At 49.6% G+C, this 24,141-nt stretch overlaps 7 protein-coding genes across 7 annotated transcripts; 4 read left to right on the forward strand and 3 right to left on the reverse strand.

The window, feature by feature from the left end:
- Positions 1 to 1,021: 1,021 nt before the first annotated feature.
- On the forward strand, positions 1,022 to 2,135 carry N7518_010142 (transcriptional regulator family: C2H2 zinc finger; the record flags this gene model as incomplete). Its single annotated transcript, XM_057191068.1, has 3 exons — positions 1,022 to 1,273; positions 1,324 to 1,457; positions 1,508 to 2,135. The coding sequence occupies 3 exons, from the start codon at positions 1,022 to 1,024 to the stop codon at positions 2,133 to 2,135; spliced, it is 1,014 nt and encodes a 337-aa protein (XP_057037204.1).
- Positions 2,136 to 2,322: 187 nt separating this feature from the next.
- N7518_010143 (uncharacterized protein) lies at positions 2,323 to 2,502 on the forward strand (the record flags this gene model as incomplete). Its single annotated transcript, XM_057191069.1, has 1 exon — positions 2,323 to 2,502. The coding sequence occupies one exon, from the start codon at positions 2,323 to 2,325 to the stop codon at positions 2,500 to 2,502; it is 180 nt and encodes a 59-aa protein (XP_057037205.1).
- A 1,548-nt stretch (positions 2,503 to 4,050) lies between these two features.
- N7518_010144 (gamma-glutamyltransferase family protein) lies at positions 4,051 to 6,043 on the reverse strand (the record flags this gene model as incomplete). The annotated part of the gene is made up of 4 exons (XM_057191070.1): positions 4,051 to 5,328; positions 5,378 to 5,727; positions 5,793 to 5,811; positions 5,879 to 6,043. 4 exons carry the CDS (start codon positions 6,041 to 6,043, stop codon positions 4,051 to 4,053), a joined length of 1,812 nt encoding a protein of 603 aa, XP_057037206.1.
- Positions 6,044 to 6,597: 554 nt separating this feature from the next.
- Positions 6,598 to 7,956, forward strand: N7518_010145 (uncharacterized protein; the record flags this gene model as incomplete). Its single annotated transcript, XM_057191071.1, has 3 exons — positions 6,598 to 6,791; positions 6,860 to 7,178; positions 7,234 to 7,956. 3 exons carry the CDS (start codon positions 6,598 to 6,600, stop codon positions 7,954 to 7,956), a joined length of 1,236 nt encoding a protein of 411 aa, XP_057037207.1.
- Positions 7,957 to 8,371: 415 nt separating this feature from the next.
- On the reverse strand, positions 8,372 to 12,665 carry N7518_010146 (PE repeat family protein; the record flags this gene model as incomplete). The annotated part of the gene is made up of 4 exons (XM_057191072.1): positions 8,372 to 11,670; positions 11,722 to 11,979; positions 12,028 to 12,339; positions 12,419 to 12,665. 4 exons carry the CDS (start codon positions 12,663 to 12,665, stop codon positions 8,372 to 8,374), a joined length of 4,116 nt encoding a protein of 1,371 aa, XP_057037208.1.
- A 7,302-nt stretch (positions 12,666 to 19,967) lies between these two features.
- On the forward strand, positions 19,968 to 21,464 carry N7518_010147 (uncharacterized protein; the record flags this gene model as incomplete). Its single annotated transcript, XM_057191073.1, has 4 exons — positions 19,968 to 20,513; positions 20,554 to 20,772; positions 20,825 to 20,854; positions 20,988 to 21,464. The coding sequence occupies 4 exons, from the start codon at positions 19,968 to 19,970 to the stop codon at positions 21,462 to 21,464; spliced, it is 1,272 nt and encodes a 423-aa protein (XP_057037209.1).
- A 664-nt stretch (positions 21,465 to 22,128) lies between these two features.
- N7518_010148 (MFS transporter) lies at positions 22,129 to 23,919 on the reverse strand (the record flags this gene model as incomplete). The annotated part of the gene is made up of 3 exons (XM_057191074.1): positions 22,129 to 22,428; positions 22,490 to 23,496; positions 23,553 to 23,919. 3 exons carry the CDS (start codon positions 23,917 to 23,919, stop codon positions 22,129 to 22,131), a joined length of 1,674 nt encoding a protein of 557 aa, XP_057037210.1.
- Between the last annotated feature and the right edge of the window lie 222 nt (positions 23,920 to 24,141).

Consider the following 24,141-nt stretch of genomic DNA (forward strand, 5'->3'; position numbering starts at 1 on the left):
TCGAATCCATGGATCCACCGCTCCCGTTCTCGTTGAGGTCATATGTATCTGACATTTGAAAAGTATCTCTTCGCTATATATCGTGAAGCGACAAAAGATTAAGAGTATCAAAGTGCTTATTTTCTATAATTGGACTGTATTCCTAATTCAGAATATCCTCCGCTAGTCCAGTCGATATCGATCCAGCCCTGTCCCGAGCCTCTATTCGGAATAGCGCGAATTCTGGGTCTGCGAGTTGCCCCACTGATATTTATGTCCCTTAGCTTTGATGGAGCAAACCCGTTACATTCCGTGGAAGCTTGGACTCACAGCCTCGTGTCCTCCACGTTTACAGAATTTGGAATATCAGAGCCATTTTAGCGGCTTTGATACCTGGGATGATTTGAAATCATTGAGCTTATTCTAGCTATTCATGAATGGAGTACGGAGTACTCCGTATATACTTTGATTAATAGCTAAATACTAAACGCTAATTCACGGTAATCCTATTGACGGTAGCCAAATTGCGCATAACAGCACAGCCATATTCCAAATTTCTTATTATACAAGGGCGGTTGCAAAGCCTCAGCCGCACTCATGTTCTTATGCAATGCCGTGTAAATTTAGTACGCTTATGCTCCGATCATCCCGCAGAGCGATCATCGCCTCCACGCCCGTGCTGTTTCCCTGGATCTAATCTCAGTTAGCCTTAGTTGCCTTAGTTCGCCTTAGTCCGCCTTAGTTCTTATGTTGGATTTATTTTGGTTGGAATTATTATTAGCTTGGATATTGCGATTAATTGTTTTTATTGTTTTATTGTTTTATTTTTATTTTTGATATTAATTTCCAATTCGCTCAAAGTTTATTAATCCTCGTAGATCGTAGGAACAGTGTATATCAGTCCACTCTCTTCTCTTCCTCGTCTCTTCTCTTCTTTCAATATTCTCTGCGTCTTACATCTCATTCATACCAGCCTCATATCTATCCTATCATTCCACCTTCATACTTACCCACTCCACTTACATTCTATTCTCTACACATCATGGCTCGGAAATCTACAGGGCGCATCAGTCCAAAGCACATCGTCTCTGTCTTGAACTCGCCTGCCGTTTCCTCCTATTCATCGGAGCCCCGTCAACTAGCGGCTTCCAACATGGTGCGCCGGAAGAAGAACATTCGTCCAAACTTGGCAGATGCGACTCTTCCTGTAACCTATACACCAACCACCCATCGCATCAGCAAGGCCAAGAAGGGAAAACGTGTACATGCCTGCCAATACCCAGCATGCGGAAAGGTCAGCACAAACACCTTCACTCATCAAACATCAAACTGACTCCATTGCAGGTCTTCACCAGGGCGGAGCACCGAAGACGCCATGAGTTGAACCACAATCCCGAGGCATCGTACCGCTGCGCAACAGAAGGATGCAACAAGGCATTTCACCGCGCTGATCTACTTGTGCGCCACTTGGAGAGACAGTGAGTACCTTGGGAATTGGCTACACGGCGCATACTAACAATTCTGGCAGTGAACTCGAATCCAAATCAGAAAAGTCCTCATTGGCACCCAACCCCATTACCGAGTCCCCTGTCTCGCCCTGTATGTCAATGGACCACGGAATCCCATTGGCTGCAACCTCCCATTCACACTCCATGTCCATCGGCGCACTCGTGGCTCCTGGCATTCATCCGGATCTTGCCAACAACGACTGCTCATTACTGTGGAGCGGCATCGAATTGCCCCTACAGCCCCGCCCGGCTTTCCACAGCCAGCTGCCCGAGTCTGTCGACGACAGCCCGTTCTATTCTTCCCCCGCAGAGACCTGCCCCTCGCCTCTGTCGGATGCGACTTTTTCTCTTCCTCCATACTCGAGCTCCTCCATCTCTTCCGCTGGGTCTGTCATCGACCAGTACCCAAGCAATATCGTGAAGAGCGAGCTCACTTCGTCCCCGCTTCAGATGCACACTCCGCTCCGTTGGAGTACTGAGGCCGGCATGCCTCCGTCGGATCTAGTTCCCATGTCCATGGGGGAGAATATGATCCAGCCTGTTCAGTGCCACTATCCCTCTCCTTCGTGGTCCAGCGCAGACTGCCTTCCCTACGATGACCAGGTCCATTCCATGCACCAGTTCCAGCCGGTGAGCTGGGCCATGTGAAAAGATCGAAGCTCTTGCTCAAACATTGACTATAGATGGCTGAATATCTTATGACTACACGACCAACACATTTCCCCTCATACGAAACCGGCATGATCCAGCCCTAGAAAACCTTGAACTCCATGACAAAGACAACAGGTGTGGGTCCAAGGAACGGGAGGCCCGGTGTGGTCTCGACTCCCTACAAATGGCTCAACCGTCATTAGCAGCGCTCTCCACTGACTCCATTGTTGCCCGGAGTGTGACCGCCTGGAGGATCGCCTGGACTTCGGGTCCGTCGGTCACCGCCGCTTACACCACGCGGCCACAAAATAAAAAGCCCAAAGAAGATAAGCGATTTGCCGATATCGGCTGGTTAATTCTTTAGTCTGGCGTCCAGAGACAAACTGGGCATTAGACTGGAAGTTTTTTTCTCTTCTTTGTTTAACGTTTTCCTTATGTGAGATTTCCGACGACATGATCATGATTGCTTTTTTTTCTTTTCTCATTTGTCTACCTACTACACCATTATACCCCTACAGGCCATTCAATGTACCTCAAAACTCGTTCCAAGCTGAACCCATACCCCGACATCTCTAAAGTAAAGCTCAAATTCAACAAAATAATAACCCCAATATAAAGTTCAACTCTATTAAACAACCACCCATGGTTCGGCCGGCCGTCACAAACCCGTAAAACGCAAGCGAGATAAGCGATCTCCGATCGGAGCGGAAATATCTTCTATAGAATCAATTCGTCGGGATAAACTCTGCTTATGTAAGGCGGAGCCGGAACAAAGCGACCCTCCCTTCCTTCCTTCCTTCACCTGGGGCAAGGCAACCTGAAAGACTCGGAGCTTTCAACCACTCAAATTCCCTCTCGGCCGTAAGTTGGACAGCGTATCTATCTCCGGGTGGCCTTGGGCCCTACCTTACAACGAATTGTGGCTTACCCTTCGGACGAAAGACTTGGCTAGATCCACCTTTAGTCCCGCAATACCCGCAATACCCAGCCTATTCTCAATGTGGTATACGGACCTCTTCCCGCTAGACTTATTCTGGGTTGAGGGGGGAATATCGTTATTTGGATGGGCGGGGGGTGGCCGCTTATAGTATTTGTAATCTTTTTTATCTTGAGAGTTAGTTAGTTAACTATGTATTGTGGGTTTTGGGTGAGATCTGGATGGTCTTGAGGTGGGGGGTTGAGGGTTGGTTTTCGATTGATTTATAACTACGGAGTACGGAGTACTTATATAGACTAGACTATCTTAGTATTGATTGGTCTTGTATCTATTGTCTCTTGTCATGTTGTATACATTCTTCATGTACTTTTTTCCCCGATGGAGTGAGTAAGTGAGTGAGTGCGTGCTTCGTACGGAGTACAGTACTCTCCGCTCCGTAGGTACTCCGGATAACGGAGTAGAGTAACTAGAGCTCTCGACTCGGCTGTGGGGCATGTTAGGCTGGCGTGTCGATCAGGGGTTCTCGTGGGTGTCACGCGGCTTTTCAAGGCCGGGGCTTTCGTTCAGACCTGCCTGCTTGAGTGGTGGTGTGGGTTTGCTCTTTGTTTGGATTCTTGGATTCTTGGATTGGGCATGACATGTGGAGTGTGAAGTGGTCTTGTGCTGGATTGCTGTATGCTGACGCAGTTGTTGGCTACTTGGACTGTAGGGACAAAGATTGCATCGGGCTTATAGTTGTGTGTCAGAAACAGGGGTTTGACCAGTGTTGTAGGTTGCTTGTATTGGAATAAAGTCATCTTTATCTGAGCGCATCTGAAAGTAGACAGAAGGCTGCATATTCATTGGTGTAGTCCTATGAGGACGTTCCGAGGAACAGAAACAAAGAGAAAGTGAAAAGCAGGACTTCTTGATAGCTGATTACTTTGACTATGTATAGTATGCAAATGAATTTGATCCATCATTCTCAACGATTCCCTACAGCATAGGGAACGCCATCCCATCACCCCGAGGATCACTGCCCGCAGCATAAACCAGCTTCCCATCATCATAGTATGAGCGGATGATCTGGCCGCGACCAAACATAGCCCGCTTCCAACCTTTCAAAACCTCAATCTTGTGACCAAGACGACGCAGTCCCTCCACAGCAGCATCACTAATACCTTCCTCAACCCAGATCGTGCGGTCAGTACTCTCCTCGTTCGGTGCAGCAATACAGAAGCGCGGGGAATCAAGTGCTGCCTGGGGATGATACCCGAAGGCAAGCATGTTGAGCATAACCTGCACATGGCCCTGTGGCTGCATAAAGCCACCCATGACACCGTAAACGGAATGTAAGGAGCCATCGGCGATATTAGTGATAAGGGCAGGGATGATAGTGTGATATGGCCGCTTGCGCGGAGCCAGGACATTAGGGTGGCCTTCCTGCAGCGAGAAATTGGCACCACGGTTCTGCAGCGTGAAGCCACAGCCAGCAGGGATAATGGCCGTTCCGAACCCGGCATAGTTACTGTTGATGAAAGAGATGCCGTTGCCTTCGCGGTCCGTCACTGCGAAATACACCGTGTCGCAGTGGTTGTGCGCTGGACTGCCGTGGTCCAGGATATCCGCTGCGTGTTCGGGCGTGAATAGCTTCGCCCGCTCTGCGAGGTACGCGGGATCGAGTAGGCCCTGCGAAGGCACGCGCTCCGCGTCTGGATCTGTGACCCACCAGGCTGCGTCGGCGAAGGCGATGCGCAGACTCTCAATCACGGCGTGCAGGTATTCGGCTGAGTTATGCTGGGCCTCAGTGAACTTGGGGATCTTGCCTGCTTTCTCGAGTTCCTCCATGATCCCCAGTGCCATTAGCGCCACAATACCCTGGCCATTCGGTGGGTGTTCCCAGATCTCAACGCCCTTGTTGGCTTCGCCATCTGTGCCGGGTGTTGATTTCGAGACGATATCCTGGCCGGTGAACTTGAGTGAGATCGCATCGACTTCCTGCGACCCGACTTCGGCGTGATAGGCTAGATCCTCGAGTGACATGTAGCCACCCAGATCTTGCACCACCTTGACGATGGCTTCCGCGATCCGGCCCTGGTAGAATCCTTTCTTACCATCTGCAGCAAGTGCGCGGAAGGTCTTGGCTAGAGTGGGATTCTTCATGATCTCGCCGGGAAGCGGGGCTCGCACGCCATCTTTTGCTGAAGGATCGACTTTCAACATCTCACGGAAGTTTGGAGATGCATTGCGGATTTCCTTCTCAGACGCATTCCACTGCGCGGGGTTAGTTGATGATGTGATTGCAATGGAAGTTAATACTTACGCCCTTTGACGAAAGCTCCGACACCGGGAAGCCCTCCTCTCCCAGCTCAATAGCAGGCTGTAGAATCTGCTCGAGCGATAACTTACCACTACCAAACTTCTCAACTGTATCCACCCATCCCGCAGCCGCTCCAGGCGTGGTCACAGATAGAGCATTCAACATGGGCATGTTGCCCGGCTCACCAGGGGCCAGACCGAGGTCCTTGCGGACTTTCTCCAAGCTGGCATTACCAGGATACCGACCAGAGCCATTGAGCGCATGCACCTTCCTCGTCTTGGCATTGTAGAAGAGACAGAACATGTCACCTCCGATACCGGTAGAGCCAGGCTCAGTCATGTTGAGTCCGGCGGCTGTTGAAGCATGAGATCAGTTTATTGTTTCCTGTTGTGATTCTGCAACTCGAGGCGAGGCTTACCCACGGCAACAGCAGCATCCTGGACAAGAGAATAAGTCAGTATTGTTGAAGTTGACTGTGACACGTAGAATAACAAATGTACATACCGCTGCATTTCCACCCTGGCTCAGGATCTTATGGCCTGCAGCCGCGGCTAGTGGTTGAGTGCATGATACGATGCCCTTGGTGCTGTGGACGGTGCTCCGTCGACTGGGAAATGGGACATAGTCCGCCCTAGAGCGTGAGTATACGGCTTTTGCGTTGAGCGGCATAACTTGGATGATGACCCCAGGGAGAAGGGGGAGAGCGGGGGATATGAGGGGATATCAGACGCTTATCAACCCCACTAATTCCCCCGGGCTGTCGCGAATGATAAGAACAGTGAGGTTTTGCGAATTGGGGAAAGTTGTTGACTCCAAATTGGACTTTATAATTACTAAATAACTACTCTGTAACGTAACTACCTAGTTAACTACTTCGTACCTAAGTACGGAGTAAATAACACTCACTTCCAATATATATAGGGTACTCTTACCCGATGAGGAAAGGCCTTAGCTTATGTACATATACCTGGTAGTTCGGCCGAGGTTAGCTAGCAAGGGTATACACATATCATTCTATTGTTCTATCATTGTTCTCTCCACATACTTTGTATCATCAGAGACCTCAATTCTGAAACAAAAACAGACATGATCACGTAACTCACCGCCCCGGCTTCGGAGCGGCAATTAATCCTTCGTTCCGCCATCATCCCACCATTGAATTTCCTATGACGCTGGTCTTATCTGATGAAACTGATCTTGAGAAAGGCCTCTGATGGAGCAGCATGGTGGTATTTGTCGACCTCGATGATTCATTCGCTGACGGATCGGCATTCTTGGAGAAGCCATACCCTTTGATTGCTGACCCCAACACGGAGTCAGCCGAACTACCCACATCGCATACTTCCCCGAATAAAAAGACCGACGAGATCTTAAACCCCAATCGGAATGGATTCTCCGCGGCTTTGAGTTGTTATCCGTATGTCTTTGTTTGTGAACAGCCAGCAAATAATAAGAAACAGACCCCACTAACAGTTCGCCCCATAGCATTGTCAAGGAAATCGCTCGCGCTATCGACTTGAATACCCTCTACGCCCTCTCGAATACATGTCGTCAGTTCCATCTGAACTTGGCACCGTTTCGCCAGCAATTAGCGAGAGAGACCCTCCGGTGCGACAATGAATACATCGAAACCCTAGCAGAGATGCTAGACAGCGGCTCTGTCCTCCCAGACAGCGTCAAATCAGTCATACGACTACTGAGCCGTCCCGGCGGCGAGCACATCCGTATGACCCGCGGGAAGGTGGGCAAATGCGCGCGCGACATGGTGGGCGAATGTCGACGCTGCGCCAAGGTTGTATGCAGAGTAAGCCAAATCCGCCCCCGCCTAACAAAGACCAGTCGCTAAACCCAGCTGGCAGAATTGCACAATCAAACCCCCTTCCCAGCCAGCCCTTAAAAACCGTATCCGCCGCCTCTGCCGGACCTGCGGCACAGCGCCGCTCTCCGCCCACCTCTCCCACACAACCTCGAATCCGCACACCCCCGACCCGTTGGATGAGAACAGTGTCGCGGCCATTGCGTTCGCGCGCAACCCTTGTAATTGTGAGGAAGCCGTCTGGCTGTGCACGCAGTGCGGAATGACATTGCGCACTAATGACACGACATACCGTCGTGTCTGGGCGTGGCGCACGCGCTACAGCACGTACCTCGGCGGCGGGCTGGGTACTGGCATTGGTGAAGGCTGCCAAGGTGTTAAGTGCGGGCGTGGTGAGAACTGTCTTGCTGCGCAGGAGATTGAGCTTGAGGTCGACTGCGAGGCTGATGAAGGGTCTGAGTCTGGGAGTGACACTAGCAGTACTGTACAGAGTCCTGCTCCTCCGTCGTTTGGTTATGAGGGAATTGGTGTCTCGATGGACAGCCATGACGATGAGGAGCCCGGATATTGCAGGCAGGAAATCATTGGGTTGGGTGGTGTTGTTAAGCATAAGTCTAAGAAGAGGGTCAATGTTGGTGCTTGTGTTGTTGAGTATGAGGACGAGAGGGAGACAGGGAATTATCTTGAGAGGGAGGAGAAGGGTTTGTATCGTGGTTGGTGTGGGTGGTGTTCTAGAGTAATTCCGGCGAAGAACGAGCAGACTTGATTGATTTTGCTACTTATGGCTGTCTGCTTTAGGGCTTTGCATGTTGCATGCTGCATTTGATGCTTCGGCGACTTTTCTATTACGACTGATGCCACTGGTGAAGTACCAGCTTTGCATTAAATGACATATATCATGACCCATGACACGGGGTCGCTTGGACAGAAATTGGACAGATGCTACGATGACCTCGAGATAGCCTTAAATAAGCTATGCGAGATGTGTAAATGACGATATCACAAATTCAAAACCTTGTCAAGGTGATGCATATTCAATTAAATTTAGCTAATAAAAAACAATTCAAGTACTCCTGCAATGATTCGCCCCCCAATGCAAGCATACAATGTCACATGTAGATCGTTTCGTTAGAGTAAAAGACAAGGTTGGAAGTGAAAAAGTGCAAAAAATCCGTATGGTCTCAATGGGCAGCAATCGTTCTCCAGATAGTCTTGAGCCTCGACTCCTCTCGAGGAGGTGATTCCTCGCGCCTGTGGCGACGATGAGAGCGTTCCTCTCTTGACTCCCTGGAACGCCGGGAGGCGCCCTCAGGCCTCTTCTCCCGCTCCCTCTCCGTATCACCTTCAATTTCCCGTTCGCGTGCGTGCTCATGCGCACGCTCATGCTTCTCCCGATCTCTCTCCCTTTCTCGCTCTTTCTCCTTCTCTCTTTCTTTCCTCTCTTCCCTAGATCGACCGTGCTCTCGGCCGTGCTCTCGACCGTGTTCAGTCGAGTGTCGCACTCTCCTGCTCTCAGTGCGCTCAACACGCTCACTGCGAGGATGCTCCTCTTCGCGTCGTGACCGTGATCCACTAGACCGACCAGCAGACTGTCCCTCCTCATACTCCGCCCGATCGTGACGGCTGCCACTGCTATGACTTGGCGATGATTTTTCAATCGGTGGTGCAGCCTTGGTGGCATTTAGGCGCAGCAAAGGCCCATTGGTATCCGACTTGCCTTCCGTCATGTATCGCAGGAAGGCACGGGGCTTGGGCGTCGGTAGCGATGTTGATACCTGCTTCGGTGAAGAAGTCCTGGTTGAGCGGGCTCGTTCGAGAGGGCTCGAGGGAGTGTCGGAGGTGCGGCGTTTAGATCTGTGCTCGATGACTTCGGCCTCCATTTCTGGTTCCATTGTTCTCTCCTGCTCCTTCGCCTTCTCCTTGGATGAGCTCTTCGAGCGCTTCAGTTTGTCGGGGACGGGGATGCCGCTGCGCTCTCGTTCCTCCGCAAGAGCGCGCTGCTTTCGTTGCAACTGGGATTTCTCATCATGTTGGCGTCGTGCTTCTTCCAGCGCTTTGGCCCAGCGGTTGGTGAAGATGCCTCGTTCGCTCTTCTGGCGCTGGAGTTGATCCCGGTGGCCGTCGGATGATGTCTTGGAATGCCGACGCTCTCCCTCGATCGGTGAACTGCGCTTTCTGCGGCGTCGGCTGTGGCGGGCTGCTGCGGCTTCTGCGCTTTCATCGAGAGGCTCAGCATCGATCATCTCCACCTCAGGCTGGGAGTCTCCTGGGGGTGGTACGAACTCGTCGGGCGCCACTTCGTCGCTATCGGGAACAGTGACTGGCTCCCGGGCAGCTTCTGGTTCTGCTGGTGGGTCTTCAGCGGGGAGGTCTCTGGCAGCCTCTGGCTCAGGGGTTGGCTCCTCTAGCGGTGTCCCGGGCATTGCCTCTTCCGGCGTTGGAGTCTCAGCTGGGGCCTCGTCCGGAACAACCGTTTCAGCCGGGGGTTCCTCAGGTGCTGGGATCTCAGCTGGAGCAGCTTCGACAGGAGCCGGCTCTTCGGGGGTTGGCCCGTCAGCAGGTGCTTCCTCTGGAATCTCCTTTGGTGCCTCATCGGGTACGACTTCCGGTTCTGCTACGGGTTCTGTAGGTGTCTCGGCAGCGAACGCTTCTTCCACTGGTGTCTCTTCCACTGGGGCGGGAGCAGGTGTCTCCTCAACTGCTGATTCTGGGACAGGAGTCTCCTCTACAGCAGCGGGGACATCTTCGGTCACTTCTTTCACTTCAGCGGCAGGCTCTTCAGCAGCTGCAGGTTCAGGCTCAGTGGGCTCAGCAGGGGCTTCAACAACAGGCTCGGGTTCAGGTTCAGCAGGAGCTTCAGGCTCAGCAGGAGTTTCAGCAGCAGGCTCGGGAGCGGGCTCAACAGGAGCTTCAACAATAGGCTCGGGGGTAGCTTCAGGCTCAGTAGGAGTTTCAGCAGCAGGCCCGGGAGTAGGTTCAGCAGCGGGTTCAGCGGCAGCAGCTTCAGGCTCAGCAGCAGGCTCGGGAGTGGGCTCAACAGGAGCTTCAACAACAGGCTCGGGAGTAGGTTCAGCGGCAGCAGCTTCAGGCTCAGCTTCAGGCTCAGCTTCAGGCTCAGCTTCAGGCTCAGCAGCAGGCTCAGCAGCAGGCTCAGCAGCAGGCTCGGGAGTGGGCTCAGCAGCAGGCTCGGGAGTGGGCTCAACAGGAGCTTCAACAACAGGCTCGGGGGTAGGTTCAGCAGCAGGCTCGGGAGTGGGCTCAACAGGAGCTTCAACAACAGGCTCGGGGGTAGGTTCAGCAGCAGCTTCAGCAGCGGGTTCGGGAGTAGGGTCGGCAGGAGCTTCAGGCTCAGCAGCAGGCTCGGGAGCGGGTTCAGCAGCAGCAGCTTCAGGTTCAGCGACAGGCTCGGCAGCGGACTCGGCAGCGGACTCGGCAGGAGTGCTTTCTTCGACTGGCGCCTTTTTGGGAGTTTCCTCGACTGTTTCGGGCTCTACAGCTTCCACCTTGTCCTCCGCAGCAGCTTCAGGTTCGGCAGCAGGTGTTTTCTCAACTGGTGGTTCCTTGACAGGTTCTTCCGGAGCCTTTTCCTCTTCTGTTGCTGGTGCCTCCGTTGTTTCAGGTGATGATTCAGCCTCCGGTGTTGGCTCTACCGCTGACTCTGGCTCGGCGGCTGATTCTGGCTCAGGCGTTGGCTCTGCCGCTGGTTCGACAGCTGGTTCGACAGCTGGTTTGGGTTCCGGCGTTGGCTCTGGATCAGCTGCCTTAGCGACCTTGCCCTTCTTGCCCTTCTTTTTCTTACTCTTACCCGTTGCCTTTTCCTCTGCAGGTGGCTCCTCTGTAGGTGGCTCGGCTACTGCTGGCTCTTCTGGAGCTGGGGCATCAGGAGGATTATCTGCGGGCTTTTCGGGCTCAGCTTCAGGATCCGGCGCTTTTTCGGCGGCTGGTTCTGGCGTCGGCTCTGGCGTCGGGTCTGGCTCTGCCGCTGGCTCTGGCGCTGGTTCGGGCGTTGACGCTGGCTCTGGCTTGGCGGCTGATTCTGGTTCAGGCGTTGGCTCTGCCGCTGGTTCAACAGCTGGTTCAACAGCTGGTTCGGGTTCCGGCGTTGGCTCTGGATCAGCTGCCTTAGCACCCTTGCCCTTCTTGCCCTTCTTTTTCTTGCCCTTACCCGCTGATTTCTCCTCTAGCTTTGGCTCATCTGCGGATGGCTCGGCTGCCGTTGGCTCAACTGGGGCTGGGGCATCAGGGGGATTATCTGCAGGCTTTTCGGGCTCGGCGTCTGGCTCCTCTGTGGGTGGCTCGGCTGCTGCTGGCTCTTCTGGAGCTGGGGTATCAGGAGGATTATCTGCGGGCTTTTCGGGCTCAGCTTCAGGCTCCGGCGCTTTTTCGGCGGCTGGTTCGGGCGCTGGCTCTGGATCTGCCACTGGCTCCGGCTCTGGCTCTGGCGCTGGGTCGGCCTCTGGTTCGGGTTCGGGCGTTGGCTCTGGATCAGCTGCCTTAGCGGCCTTCCCCTTCTTGCCCTTCTTTTTCTTACTCTTACCCGTTGCCTTTTCCTCTGCAGGTGGCTCCTCTGTGGGTGGGGTTGCATCCGCTGATGGTTGATCTTCCGTTTTAGCCTCTGGGTTTGACTTTGCTGGAGTTTCGGCAACCTCCTCTGCAGGTGTTTCATCGGCCTTTGGTGCGTCTTCCCCATTCTCTAGAGCGTCTTCGGCGGCCGCTTTAGCAGCAGCCTCTTTCTCGGCTGCTACTGTTGCAGGATCTACATCAAGATCAAGATCTGGGAAATCTTCATCTACATACTGTCAGCTTTGTAAGAACTAAGGTAAATTTGAATACTGACCATCGTTGCCGTTGTCGCCTGCCTTTTTCGTGTCGTCGCCTGCTGGAGCATCTTCTCCACCTTCGGGTTTTGCATCTCCTTCGGATTTTGCGTCCTCTTCAGGCTTTGCTTCCTCTTCAGCTTTTTTATCGCCTTCGGGCGCTGCACCGTCAGCAGGTTTAGCATCCTCTGCGGGTGTCGCATCTTCTACGGCAGCTTCCTTAGAAGCCTCGTCGGGATTTTCTGCATCCGGTGCTGGCTCATCCTTGCCCTCTTCTTTAGCTTCTGGGGCAGATTCGGGTTGAGACTCGGCTGGTGCGGCCTCTACTGAATCTGAGAAAATTGCGAGTTAATATCAAGTACAAAAGGTAGAAAATGAACCTCATCTATAGAAACCTGAGGCTGTACTTACCTGTGGGCTCAGCGGCTGCGCTATCATCTCCACTTGGCTCAGCGGAGGGATCTTCAGAGGCAGGGTCCTTCTCCGGTTCGGAGGTTTCGGGCTCCTTGTTGTCCTGGTTTTGGCCCTCGGTCAGATCGGTCGTTGAATAGGTGACAGGGTAGAAATGGAAAGAATTAGTCTCATAGTCAAAGGTCGTATATTGACGTTCAACCGATGCATATGAGAACTCAGGGATCTCGGCATACTTGAAAGCCATCTTCAACAGCGGCTGCTGCCGGGTCCAGGGCAGAGTCTTTATTCTCGAGTTCAGGGGGTGGCGCGGAACCGAGGGGAGAACGATTGTTATTATTCTTATTGTTCTTCGTCTTCTTCTTCTTGGGTGCCATTATACCCGGTCAATGACGTATCATATATCGAGGCCTAGGCGAGGCTGACTGGCGCGTGATGTGACGAGAACCGGGACAATAGGAAATTGACAAGTCGGCTTGTCGGGCTCGACACACGGAAAGGTATGGGGCGGCAAGGGAAATCGAGGAACAAAAGGTACAAAGGATGGACAATTGAGAGAGTGAAACTGGGTAGGGTACTCCATGTATTAGAGTACTAAAATAGAAAGGAAGGATATGCTTGTTTCTCTGGTGACACAGAGGTCGCATTGGACAGTCATGGTGAGGCGACGTATAGTAGTTCGTCTCATATGCGGTCGGATGGGACGACAACAAAGTGCATTACGGTCTTGGGCCCTGAACGTCACCAATGAACTGGCCGATAGAGCCAATTGTCATTGGGCCACGTTGGTCGTCGGGTCTCCATTTCCAGGAGTGAGGTCCGGTGCTTGATTAGGGCCGGGTGAGAGCAGTACGCTCCCCACCCGCGGAAATACCTGCAGCACCAAGGAGTAAATGGTGAGATGGTATTGGAAATCGCGGGGCAGATCGGTCAAAGTAGGAAAAGCAGTACTGCAGGATGGAGAAAACGGGTCTGTTGAAGTGGGGTGGACGCCATGGAATGAATTGGTTTGAAATGAATTTGAATTGTTTTGGTTTCGTTTGCTTTTGGGCCTGGATACTACACACTGAGATGGGAATAAAAATGAATTGGGCCGAGGGAACTTGGCCGATGTACACAAAGCCACGAAGGCAATGTTTCAGTAGGAAAACCGATGGGCGACGCAGAGGTGATGCAGGCCAGGCCCATTTCTGCCCAACGTGTTCCGGTAGACGCGGCAAATACGATGTACACCGCGGGTGGGGAGACTAGGGCAATTAACCTTCAAAAGGATCCGGTATTAGGGGCAAATATTGGGACTTCAAGTACATGTTTTGCATGACTGGTAGATTCGAATCGGAGATGCGAAACGGGGTGTTGGGGCGATTGAGATTGTACGGGGCTAATAATGGAGTCGTGGATACTCTCGTGGATAGTTGAATCTCCACTCTCGACACCGACACTTCAGAGTATTGTCCGAGCTCTTTTCCGGGGACATCATTCTGTACCACTCGACTGTAAGGGAGTCAGCAGTTGAAATGGCGATGTAATATGCAGTTAAACATCGTGGACTGCATCAACAGATCTTTGAAGTGGAAGAGAGAAAAGTGGCGGAACACGAGTTTCTCGGGATCAGGTGATATTGCGCATTGGACTTGGACGTCAAATTCTATGTCTCTACTGTATTTCCATTCCACCTATGACTACAGAGTACAGAGTAAGAGTGCAGAGTATGCAGATGCAGTCCAGCCGATCATTACTATCCTCGCGTCAATACCAGCCACTCCTAAACCAACCCTTCCGCCAATCCCTTCCAAGGTTTTTAACTTTGTCTGACTAACAATCTACAACAAGTTAACTAACCAACTAACTGCCTAACTACCTGGTCGACAGATCGTCTTACTTTGTACGGAGTACAACGGCTTTTCACCGGGGTCCTCTTCTTTCAAAATGACATATGTGTTCAATTCGACCGAAGGTACTCGGTACTCCGTACCTAAGAGATAGGTACAAAAGCCAACAACTATCGAGTCTAAAAAGAGCTGCATGCATGACCAGGGCACTTTTGTCTTTTCTAGCGGATTATCCTTTTTGTGCAATTACCGATAGTTATGCTGTACTTCCTAATACAAGTCCTTAGTCAAATCGCCAGATACGGTCACCTATGTACCCAATGCAGCGGGCCGAGCATCCATGCCGTGTTGCGTGTGGTTAGCAAATAGCAGTCTAGGTGAACCCCTCGCATTTGTAAATATGATTCACATCTGATTATGATGTCGTTTGTTTCTATTCCCAGAATTGGGCCATGATTCTTGTGTTCTGGGCTCCTGGGCTCTTCGACTCTGTAGATAGGCATAAACATCGCTTTCTTTGCCAAGCTTTCCTTTGCCACCCAGGCACTTGAAAGGAACATGCCGATCGGAGAGGGCTCGAGGTTAATAGACTCTTATTCGATATCTGATATTCTATATTTGATATTTGATATCGCATATTTGAGAGACAGGCTGTTTGAAGTATAGCTTAGTAAGGATGTTGCCGGCATCGAATCTTCTAGAGAATGACCGGTGTGACTACCGGCATCATCGGATGAATTGCTCGATCGGCAATAATGGCCCATGGGAAAGCAACCGCCAATATCGCTTACGGAGTAGAAAAGCTCTGACTCCACAGCGTAACTCCAGCACATAATCCCCTCAACTCCTTTATCCCACCGGCGATCTTTGCTTCCCCTCACGATAGATACATCGAATGTTTGCTAGAAGTGCTGGCTAGTCAATGCCATGGCATGATGAAGCTCTGATTGGCTGCCTTGCTTTTTCACGGTGAATTACGGAGTAATACGTGCAGTATTACGGAGTAGAGATTGAAGTGCAACATCTAAGTAAATAGCAACGTCGCTAGCTTTATCGTACGCAATCAATTGCCCCTAGTGATTGAAGGACTCGAGAATGCCTGGTCGGAAAGTTAATGGGGTTGAAGCATTCACACGCGATGAAAAATCTGCTTAAACACAACATCTCAATACACTTCCCCCATTGCTTCTGACTCATTCTTGGCTTCCATATGTCAGCCTCAAGTCTTATCCAATAGGCTCCAACTCTTGTCAGATACGCCTCGGCTTATTTCCGATATGAATAACCCTACAACTCTGGTGCAAGGCGACGAATGTAGCTAAGAATATCGCGATTTTGCTTTCATATACTAGTTTAGAACCAATCCTCTCCTTCTGTAAGTTCTGCTTAAAGTCCACTTCCTTCACCCTGCTGTCGGATTGCCTTTAGGCAATATAATCATTTCTCCTCGTCTCGAACTGTTTACCGCAAATTCAGCTGATTCAAGAATTCGAGGTGTTTTTGCGACGAAAGGTGTTTTGTCAATCCGTCGGCGATCATATTGTTGGTTGGAATCCATTGGAGATATATATCTCCATTTCTTACCTTCTCACGCAACCAGTGTTTATTGATATCCACGTGACGAAGTTTCGTCTGATATGACAAATTGGACTTCGTCATCAGATCAACGGTTTGTTTGTTGTCACATGATAGGATCAGGTCGTGTTTGGCGTCAAATTCGATCGAATTTAGTAGTCGTTTCATCCAGAGTAGGTGTTTAGCTGCTTCGGAAAGTGCAACTAATTCAGTTTCAGTTGTTGATGTTGTAACAACTCGTTGTTTTCTGGCTGACAATATCGGACGAAAAAGCTCGCAAGGCTTCATCTTCACCCTTTTTGGAGGTCCAATTGATTATTAAACCTCTAGGCGACTGGCTAGTAACCAACTACCATACAAAAACCTTAATACTACTTTATAAGAGCAGGAGAAGCGTCACTTTTCTTTACTAAGTAGATACTAAAACGGTATCGCGTAGCATCGTTAGTTAAAAATATCATATATTCCTGGTCAATTACTCTAGTATTAGGGTTTAGTCCCTTTGGCTTGATTCTGTGAAGGTCGACATGGAGGAGGAAAGCTACCTTTATAGCGTGTTAAAGCTACTAGTAGGAAATGATCCTTTAAGATTTTCTAAGCTTATATACCTCGTAGTCGAAGGGATCACTAGTACCACTGACTTATCTGAGTTTCGATTAATTCAGTCGCCGCTTTTTGTATCCTATATAAGCTAACCGGCAGTAAGTAAGCTCAGTCGAGATTGCAATTGAACCCATATTTTTAACGTTGATTATCTAGAGAATTGGCATATGCTTAAGATCGATAGTAAAACCAAGAGGTGTGCTATCCCTCGACCTAAGGATCTTATCCTTACTCGACTACCAAATCCCATCTATAACTTCTGCCTCCCTAAGGGAGAAAAGATTGTACCTACTTCCTTACCGGTACTTACAGTAGATCGTGATCTCACTGATATCCTTTAAGATAGGTATAAGAGCAAGGGTAACTTTACCGTGACTAATTGTATAGACTTTCTCTCTACTGCTTATATCCCATAAGTAACCTTTTCCCGGCTCATATTCTTAGTAAGTATCGAAGATATCGCGCTTACTAACGATATACTTACTAGCTCCTAAGTTAAGAATCTAAGCATTACTTAGGGCTGACTCCGTGCTAGAGTAGACCACCATAAGATAGATTTCGTTATCGAGTGAATCGTTATTATCCAAGTTAAAGTAAAAACCGCAGAGGTCCAGAGCGGGGTCGCTACCTATACTAGAGTAGTAGAAACCAGAGCTATCGGTTACTAAGAGGTTAGATTAGAGTATCTTATCGGTAGGTTTTCCAGTGACCTAACTATTCTTATCCGTTTTAAACTTAGTTAACTTTATAGAAGAGTTTCTAGCAGAGGTAGCGCCTCCGTTACCACCCTTCTAGCCCCAAATATATCTACGTAACTTATAACCAGGAGCGCACAAGGTAGGGTTTACCAGGAAGTAGGAGGAAGCTTCGTAGCAAGGACAACTATAGTAGGTATAGTAACCGTTAACTTTTCTAGGCTACTATTCTCAACACTATTTAGCCCAGTTAGTATAACTCACCCCTATAGGAGGTAGCTTCTCTATCGGGGCGTAAGCCGAGGAGCTAATACAACTAGAGGTCGAGGACGCTTACACTAATTTAGAGGAATTACTTATGGCTATAGCGCTAAAGCCTACAAAGTTAGTACAATTGTTATCGATTTCCTTACCTATAATATATCGCTGGACTTCGGTATAGAGGTTATAGAACTTGACCACCTTTATCTCTGTAGCAACTAAATCTTCCTTTAACAGATTGCGCTCTATCACAGCGATATAGGAAGTAAGGGCAGGGATATTAGAAAGTTCTTAAAAAAGAATGACTGCAGCGTGGTACAGTATGATCTGTGTACCCAGCTCGGTTACTTACTAAAGCTTTACCTTCAGTGCTTTAACAAACTCCGTGATTATTATATAGTCACTTCGCTTCATATACCAGAGGCCAAGACAGGCTGCCTTAAGGGCTCTATACCCTTCGCCTTTTAGATAGTTACGTACCTAATCCATATATTCATCTGTAAAGAAGGCGGGTTCACTACAGCTAATAATCAGCCGCTCTAGGCTTAAGTCAATGCAGCTTACCAGCTAACCCTTAACCAGCTTACTAAGGTATACCCATAAGCGGGCAGATTCATTATTACGTAGGGGACGCTTGATTTTCAAATTAACTAAGCGATAAAGGTCATATCCAGTGAGAGTCCTAACAACCTAGGCATACTATTAATCGAAATCGGCCACATTATTAAGGGCCGGTTTAATCTTAAAAAGTATAAAAGAACCGATTATAGGAAGTCCGACTCCTTGATAACCCTTATCACCCTCAAGGAAAGTAATAATAGAGGAGTAGTCGTTATCATTCGGGGCCCCAGTACCTAACAAATCGGCAGGGATCTAGCCCTAGATTATTATTGCGGCTATATCGAGATATCACGACAAAAAGAAAAAGAAAGAAGTAAGAAGGGCTTCAAAAAATGTAGAGGGTTACTCCAGAGAGAAGAGGTTTTACATAGATAGTAAAAAGAAGGGTGTCATAACCTAATAAAGGTTCTAACTACGAGGGGAAGAAGTGATCAACCAGATGGCAAAAGATGATATTAATAGAAGATCAGGAAACTAGCTACTATACTGAAGCCTGTCTATATAGCTTCGTACCACAAAGCAAGCCAGATTCCATCCACCAGAACACAGAAGAAGCATCTCTGCAGATACACAAAGGAAAGCGCTAATGCGGCAGGCTGCGCGTTTGCCGATAAGCTGTCTGTCAGAGAAGAGAAAGAAAGGGAAAGGAATGCCACACAGAAGGTCTACAAGCTGCATGGGGCGACAGTGAGCTTATCAGAATGCATCAGTTCTGTCATTTCTGGTTGTAGTGGACGGCTTAAGTCCTTATATATGTAGGACTCCTTGGCATTATGCTCCGTCAAGCTTCTAGAGCAGACAACAATATCATCCAGATATGTTGGTGGCGTTTGTCTTTGGTTTATTACCAGCCCAGCACCTTGTCGTCTCCGAAGGCTCCATATATTGGGTCGGGATATGCGGTCCCTTTTCCCGGCTCGTCGGGGGAGAGGCCGTTTCTTCTAGGCCATTTTGGAGTGACCAAAAGGCCTTCTCGATGAGACCCAGTGTGGTTACTATATTCAATTAGCTATATACCCCTTCTACTCTATGTCTTGGGTTGCGTACCTTGCCCAGGAACTTCCTCACTGAGGTTTTGAGCTTGAAGAAGAGCTTATGATGCTCTTTAGCCACAATCTCTGTGGCAATGATACTTTCGCTAGCCGCACCCTCCGCACCCTCAGTGATCTGGCTTATCCTGTCAATGATGTGGTTGATCGAGCGTGGCGAGAGTGTGTCGAAGGTCAAACCTAACCTAGACTAGGTTGGGTCGTGCGGAAGTCTAAGCTGCACATCACTCGCTGTCTTGACTGTTAGAATGTCCTAAGACCTCATCTCACACGGCACAATCCTTCGGATTTCGTAGCCCTCACCTTTTGTGCTTAGAGCAAGGTCCTCATCGTTTGATGCTTAGAATATAAAGTCACATCTGCAAACGAATCACAGACACGATGGTATATATATAATTGCTTAAGGGAGAAGTGAGAATACCACATTTTAACAGTCTGGGGTTTTTGGTCGAGATATTTGATGGGAAATGAAACCATATGGGTTGTATTGTATCAAACAAGGTAGGGAGCAGGTCCTATCAACCTAAGGCAGAAACAGCCTCAACACCGCAGATATATCACCAGCCATTCACTCTATTCTCACTTGCTCCTTATCAAATGATTTATATTTCATTCTCATTTACCCGATACCTTTCGTCGGTCGATAGTATGTTATAAATACGCCCGGTGAGTCTCAAAAAGCTCAAAGCTAGGCTGTCAACGACTGATACATCGATAACTTGTCAACAACCTCCGATTAAAACCGCACCATATACTAAAGACCGTAACCCGGTCAGACGTTTGAAAAACCGGGCCGAGATCAGGCGTCTCGCAACCTCTTATCTGAATCTCCACGTTCGTTAAGAAAAGTAATCAGGCATCAAGACTGTCGAGCAATCTCATCGAGAAGGCTCACCCAACGCAGCACGTCACGATGGCGCAGCCCCCTCAAAATGTTAGCATGGAAACCGCCAGTGATTTACTGGCACGACCATTACCCATGCTCACTCGAGAGAATGGGACTACCAATCCATCAGACTCTAGGACATGGATTTCGACCAGTTTATTCCATGAATGGACCTCCTTCAATGATGAGGTTCTTCGCACAATTCAAAGTATTGACCTCAGTGGGCTTGTTCCGTGCAACGATGTTACTAGTGACACGTACGTCGTCGGAAGTGAACTTGGTCTCACCGGGCGGTTCACCAAGCATGTCTGCGACGCCGTCTCTCTAGCGTGCAAGTCCGCCGGGCTTGCTTTACAATTCGGAGATCGGCAAGCCGAGGTTATTTCGACCGACGTGATTCCTGACGTCGTTCTTCTTAAATCTGCTCTCCAAGATAGCTCCCCACAGCGAAAAACCATTATTCCGACCGAGCTCAAAACATTCTGGACTGTCCATCTTGACGTAGCCCAAATCGGCACTGGCGTGTTCAGTATCGGCTCACTCCGACCTCATCTCGGTAACACTCATCTGAATGTTTGATCTAAGGCACACGACTAACATATATTTAGGCTAGCTCGTCAACCAGAGGGATAACAAAGCCGTGTATGGTGTATTATCTACATACGCGTATACTGTATTCATCAAGAGGGTCGAAGATTGCCAATTCCAAATGACGAAACCCATACCCCAAGCTGCAACCCAGCCATCCGTTAGGCAGTGCATTATGGCGGTCGCTATCCTCGCCGCTACCGGTACCAACTACGTCGAATACCCCGGCTTTAATGCCGAAATGGTACGCCAGAAAGCAATCTACGCGCTTAGAACGTATACTAACAAATTGCCAGCTTCAAATTGGTACGGGCTACCAGGCGTCGGTACGCGAGTCGCCACATTGGCACCTGTCTACCTCCAACACTTCCACAGCGGGTAGTGGAATAACTCCGCAGAGATTTAGCGTCACAACCCAATCAAACTTTTTCGGCAATAGCCATGAGAAAGCTGTGTTAGACTCGGTCGAAGTCACAAAGTCTATCTGAGTTACGGAATTCCACGCAGTCTTCGAGGTCCTCGATAACCTACGAACATCTCCAGGAGAAGCGCCCTGAGGGGTATTCTTTCTTCTCTTCGAGCTGCGTAGACGGTGTGATCCGCTGTTCGTCCTTGTTCCCATATGGCTACATATTAGTCCTCACCAAAGTGAAGGGAGAGCCGTTGAAGAAGAGATGGGCGACTGCCCCTGCCGAACGGAAAGAGTTCATCTACCAGCAGGTTCTGACTGCTATCAATGCCCTTCGAGATGTGGGAGTTCTCTGGGCGGACCCTGGCCCCCACGATGTGCTTTACCACGAGGATGACAATAAGCCCTCTGTGTCTGTGATAGACTTTGAAAGCATCGAGCCACTTCATCCCGGGCAAACTGCCCCATGCCAACCCGAGATGGCGGCTATCTTTGGCCTGAAGGCCTATCTCCTGAGAAATTCGTGACGATACCCAGGAGGCTAGGAAGTCGCATGTAGATACCTGGTCGATGTGGTTCGAGGTCTGCACCTTGCTATGAGATGATGATTGAATGTCTCCCTGAGTTTGTTCTCATGATTTATTGATATATTTTTCTTTCTGTCAAGGGCGCCGGTCATTATCATCCTTTCAGTTATTACAACACCCAAAAGAATATGGGAACATTCAAAGGGAGCTCCCAAGAGTGTTTTTATAACGTCCCTAGATATTCTCGAGCCAAATTGTGTATACCATAAAAACGAGCATGAACGCCGGAGATAGATTGCACGAGAACGTCTACGAACACACTCTTTTACTTGCGACTCCGGCAGGTTTTTAGGTCCATCGCGCCAACCGGGTTTTCGCCGGAAGGTATATATGTAGTCTCTTAAAGGTCTAGAAATAGCTCGTATCAAGGGTCCCCTACTTACAATATTTAGGAATAGTTAGCGGTTATATTCTAAAAGAGACTAGGAAAGACCCCAAAAAAGACCGATAGAAAGATGATAACAAAGTGGTTTTCTCTACGGGATGTACGAGCGATTTAGATACTATAGGTATTTTAGAGTAGGGCATATATCGTGTATACCATGAAAATGAGCCTGAACGCCGGAGATAAAATGCAACCTAAGTAGGAGGAAACAAAAACAACTCATTTCCGCATGTGTTCATCCAAAGTCTTTCTCCACTTAGGGCCGTTGATTCTCATCAGGAAGATGACAGAGCTGCTTGCGAAACCGACGAGGCCGAGGATGGTGAAGATCCAGCCATTGCCGATAGCACCGATGATCGGGGCCGTGACGACAGAACCAACGCAGGAGAAGATGTTTCGCATGAAGTTGTTGAGAGCTACACCTTCCGAGGATTTTTTCGGCATGAATTCGGTGAGCATGGTGGTTACCATGCTGAAAATGAGCATGGAGCCCATACCAAAGAAGAAGTTGGCAATCATCTATCAGATAGTTAGCGAGTGCTACTGGCGTATCCTTGAGATTAAATAAGAGTTGACATACCGGGACAAGCCAGAAGACTCCCCTCTCCGCGGCCCAGCCATACCAGATCAGGGCTGCCGGGTACATGAAGGCGCCAAGCCATGCGTTCTCACGCATTCGGTCTTCCGGTCGTAGTACCAGTCTACCTTTCTCGTCGTATCGATTTGCCTTCCTCGCCTCCCGGTGCATGATGCTGTCCATCCATTTGCCTCCAAATATACTGCTCACCATGTAGCCCAGCGAGTTCGGAATGTATAGCAAACCAACGATGATGGTGGAGAAGTTGTATGGCTCCTCTTTGAAGGTATGCTCAACGCTGATATTGAGGACATACAGGGAACCGAAGGCGATGCTAGCATAGTACACACTGAGCAGTACGGGGAGGAATCGGAGGTAGAGAATGATTTTGAGCGGGTCAATGAAGACCATCTTCAAAGTCTTGAGATACCTTGCGGTTGACCGAACAATCTGCTGCGACGAGACTCGACTCAGCGGGCGGTCGATATGTAGATCTTCCTCTTCAATTTCAGCCAGCACAGGCTTGTGCACGGCCAACGTCTCGGGAAGGGCGAACAAGATAAAGATGAGAGTGATAGCACCAAATGCTGAAAGGAACCATAAAGTGCTCCGCCATCCCCAGCGCTGAGCTAGGAGACCGCCGATGATGGGTGCAAACAAAGGTCCACACAACGGACCTAAATAGAAGATACCCATGGCCCGTCCTCGCTCCCTGGGTTCCCAGAGATCGGCGATGGTGCCAGCACCAACCGCCTGGACAGAAGCAGAGGCGCCACCACTCAACATTCGCATTACCACCAGCATCGCGATGGAATCCGAGATGGCGCAGAGGCAATTAAAGACCACAAAGAGAGCAAAAGAAGCCAGGTAGACGGTCCGTCGCCCAAGTCGCTCGCTAAATGATGACCACCACAATGGGAATATCGACATGGCCAGCATATACAACGCGATCGACAGATTAGTGATAGTGGTTGTCGTATTCAAGTCATCGGTTACTTGTGATAGTGAAGCTGATAGAAGATTAGAGATGATCAGATGAATACATAATTTGGGATTAAAGACTCACGGAGGAATATCGCGCTACCCATTGGTGCTGTGGCTCCAGCAAGAGCGACGACAAATGTGATGAACCATTTCATTCGGCGAGGGTATGTCTTCGGATTCTCAACCTCTGCCACCAATGCTAACTGGCCAAACAAGCCTCTGCGCTTGGATCGGGCGACTTGGATGGGAGGACCAAGCTCCGTCAATTGGCGTTCTAGGCGTGGAGGATTCTCCAGGTCGTCATTTTCTTCCTCGGCGGTATTGCTGGAGGCACCCGATAGGGAGTGAATGTCATTATCAACCTCGGACTTTTTGTCCGCTATGATTGTCGGATGTTCTCCACTGTCCGGGGATGCGACGATACCGTCTGGCTCAGGTTGCTTGTGCATATTGGATGTATGTGAAGGGAAAGAAAATCGACTCGTGCCAATTGAACATAAAATAAATCTGAATCAAAAAATAAGGCGCATAAAGCTTTACAAGAGTAAAGTCAAGTGGAGTTTAACAAAAAACAGCCCTGTGGGAGCCCTGCAGATAGCCACTTGGGCACCGTAAAAGCGTCGATCTATTCCCCTGATATATAAGATCAGCAGGTATAAGTAGGCGCAACC

Source organism: Penicillium psychrosexuale (assembly GCF_028828465.1).
Source record: "Penicillium psychrosexuale strain IBT 29551 chromosome Unknown utg000006l, whole genome shotgun sequence".
Classification (NCBI taxonomy): Eukaryota; Fungi; Ascomycota; class Eurotiomycetes; order Eurotiales; family Aspergillaceae; genus Penicillium; species Penicillium psychrosexuale.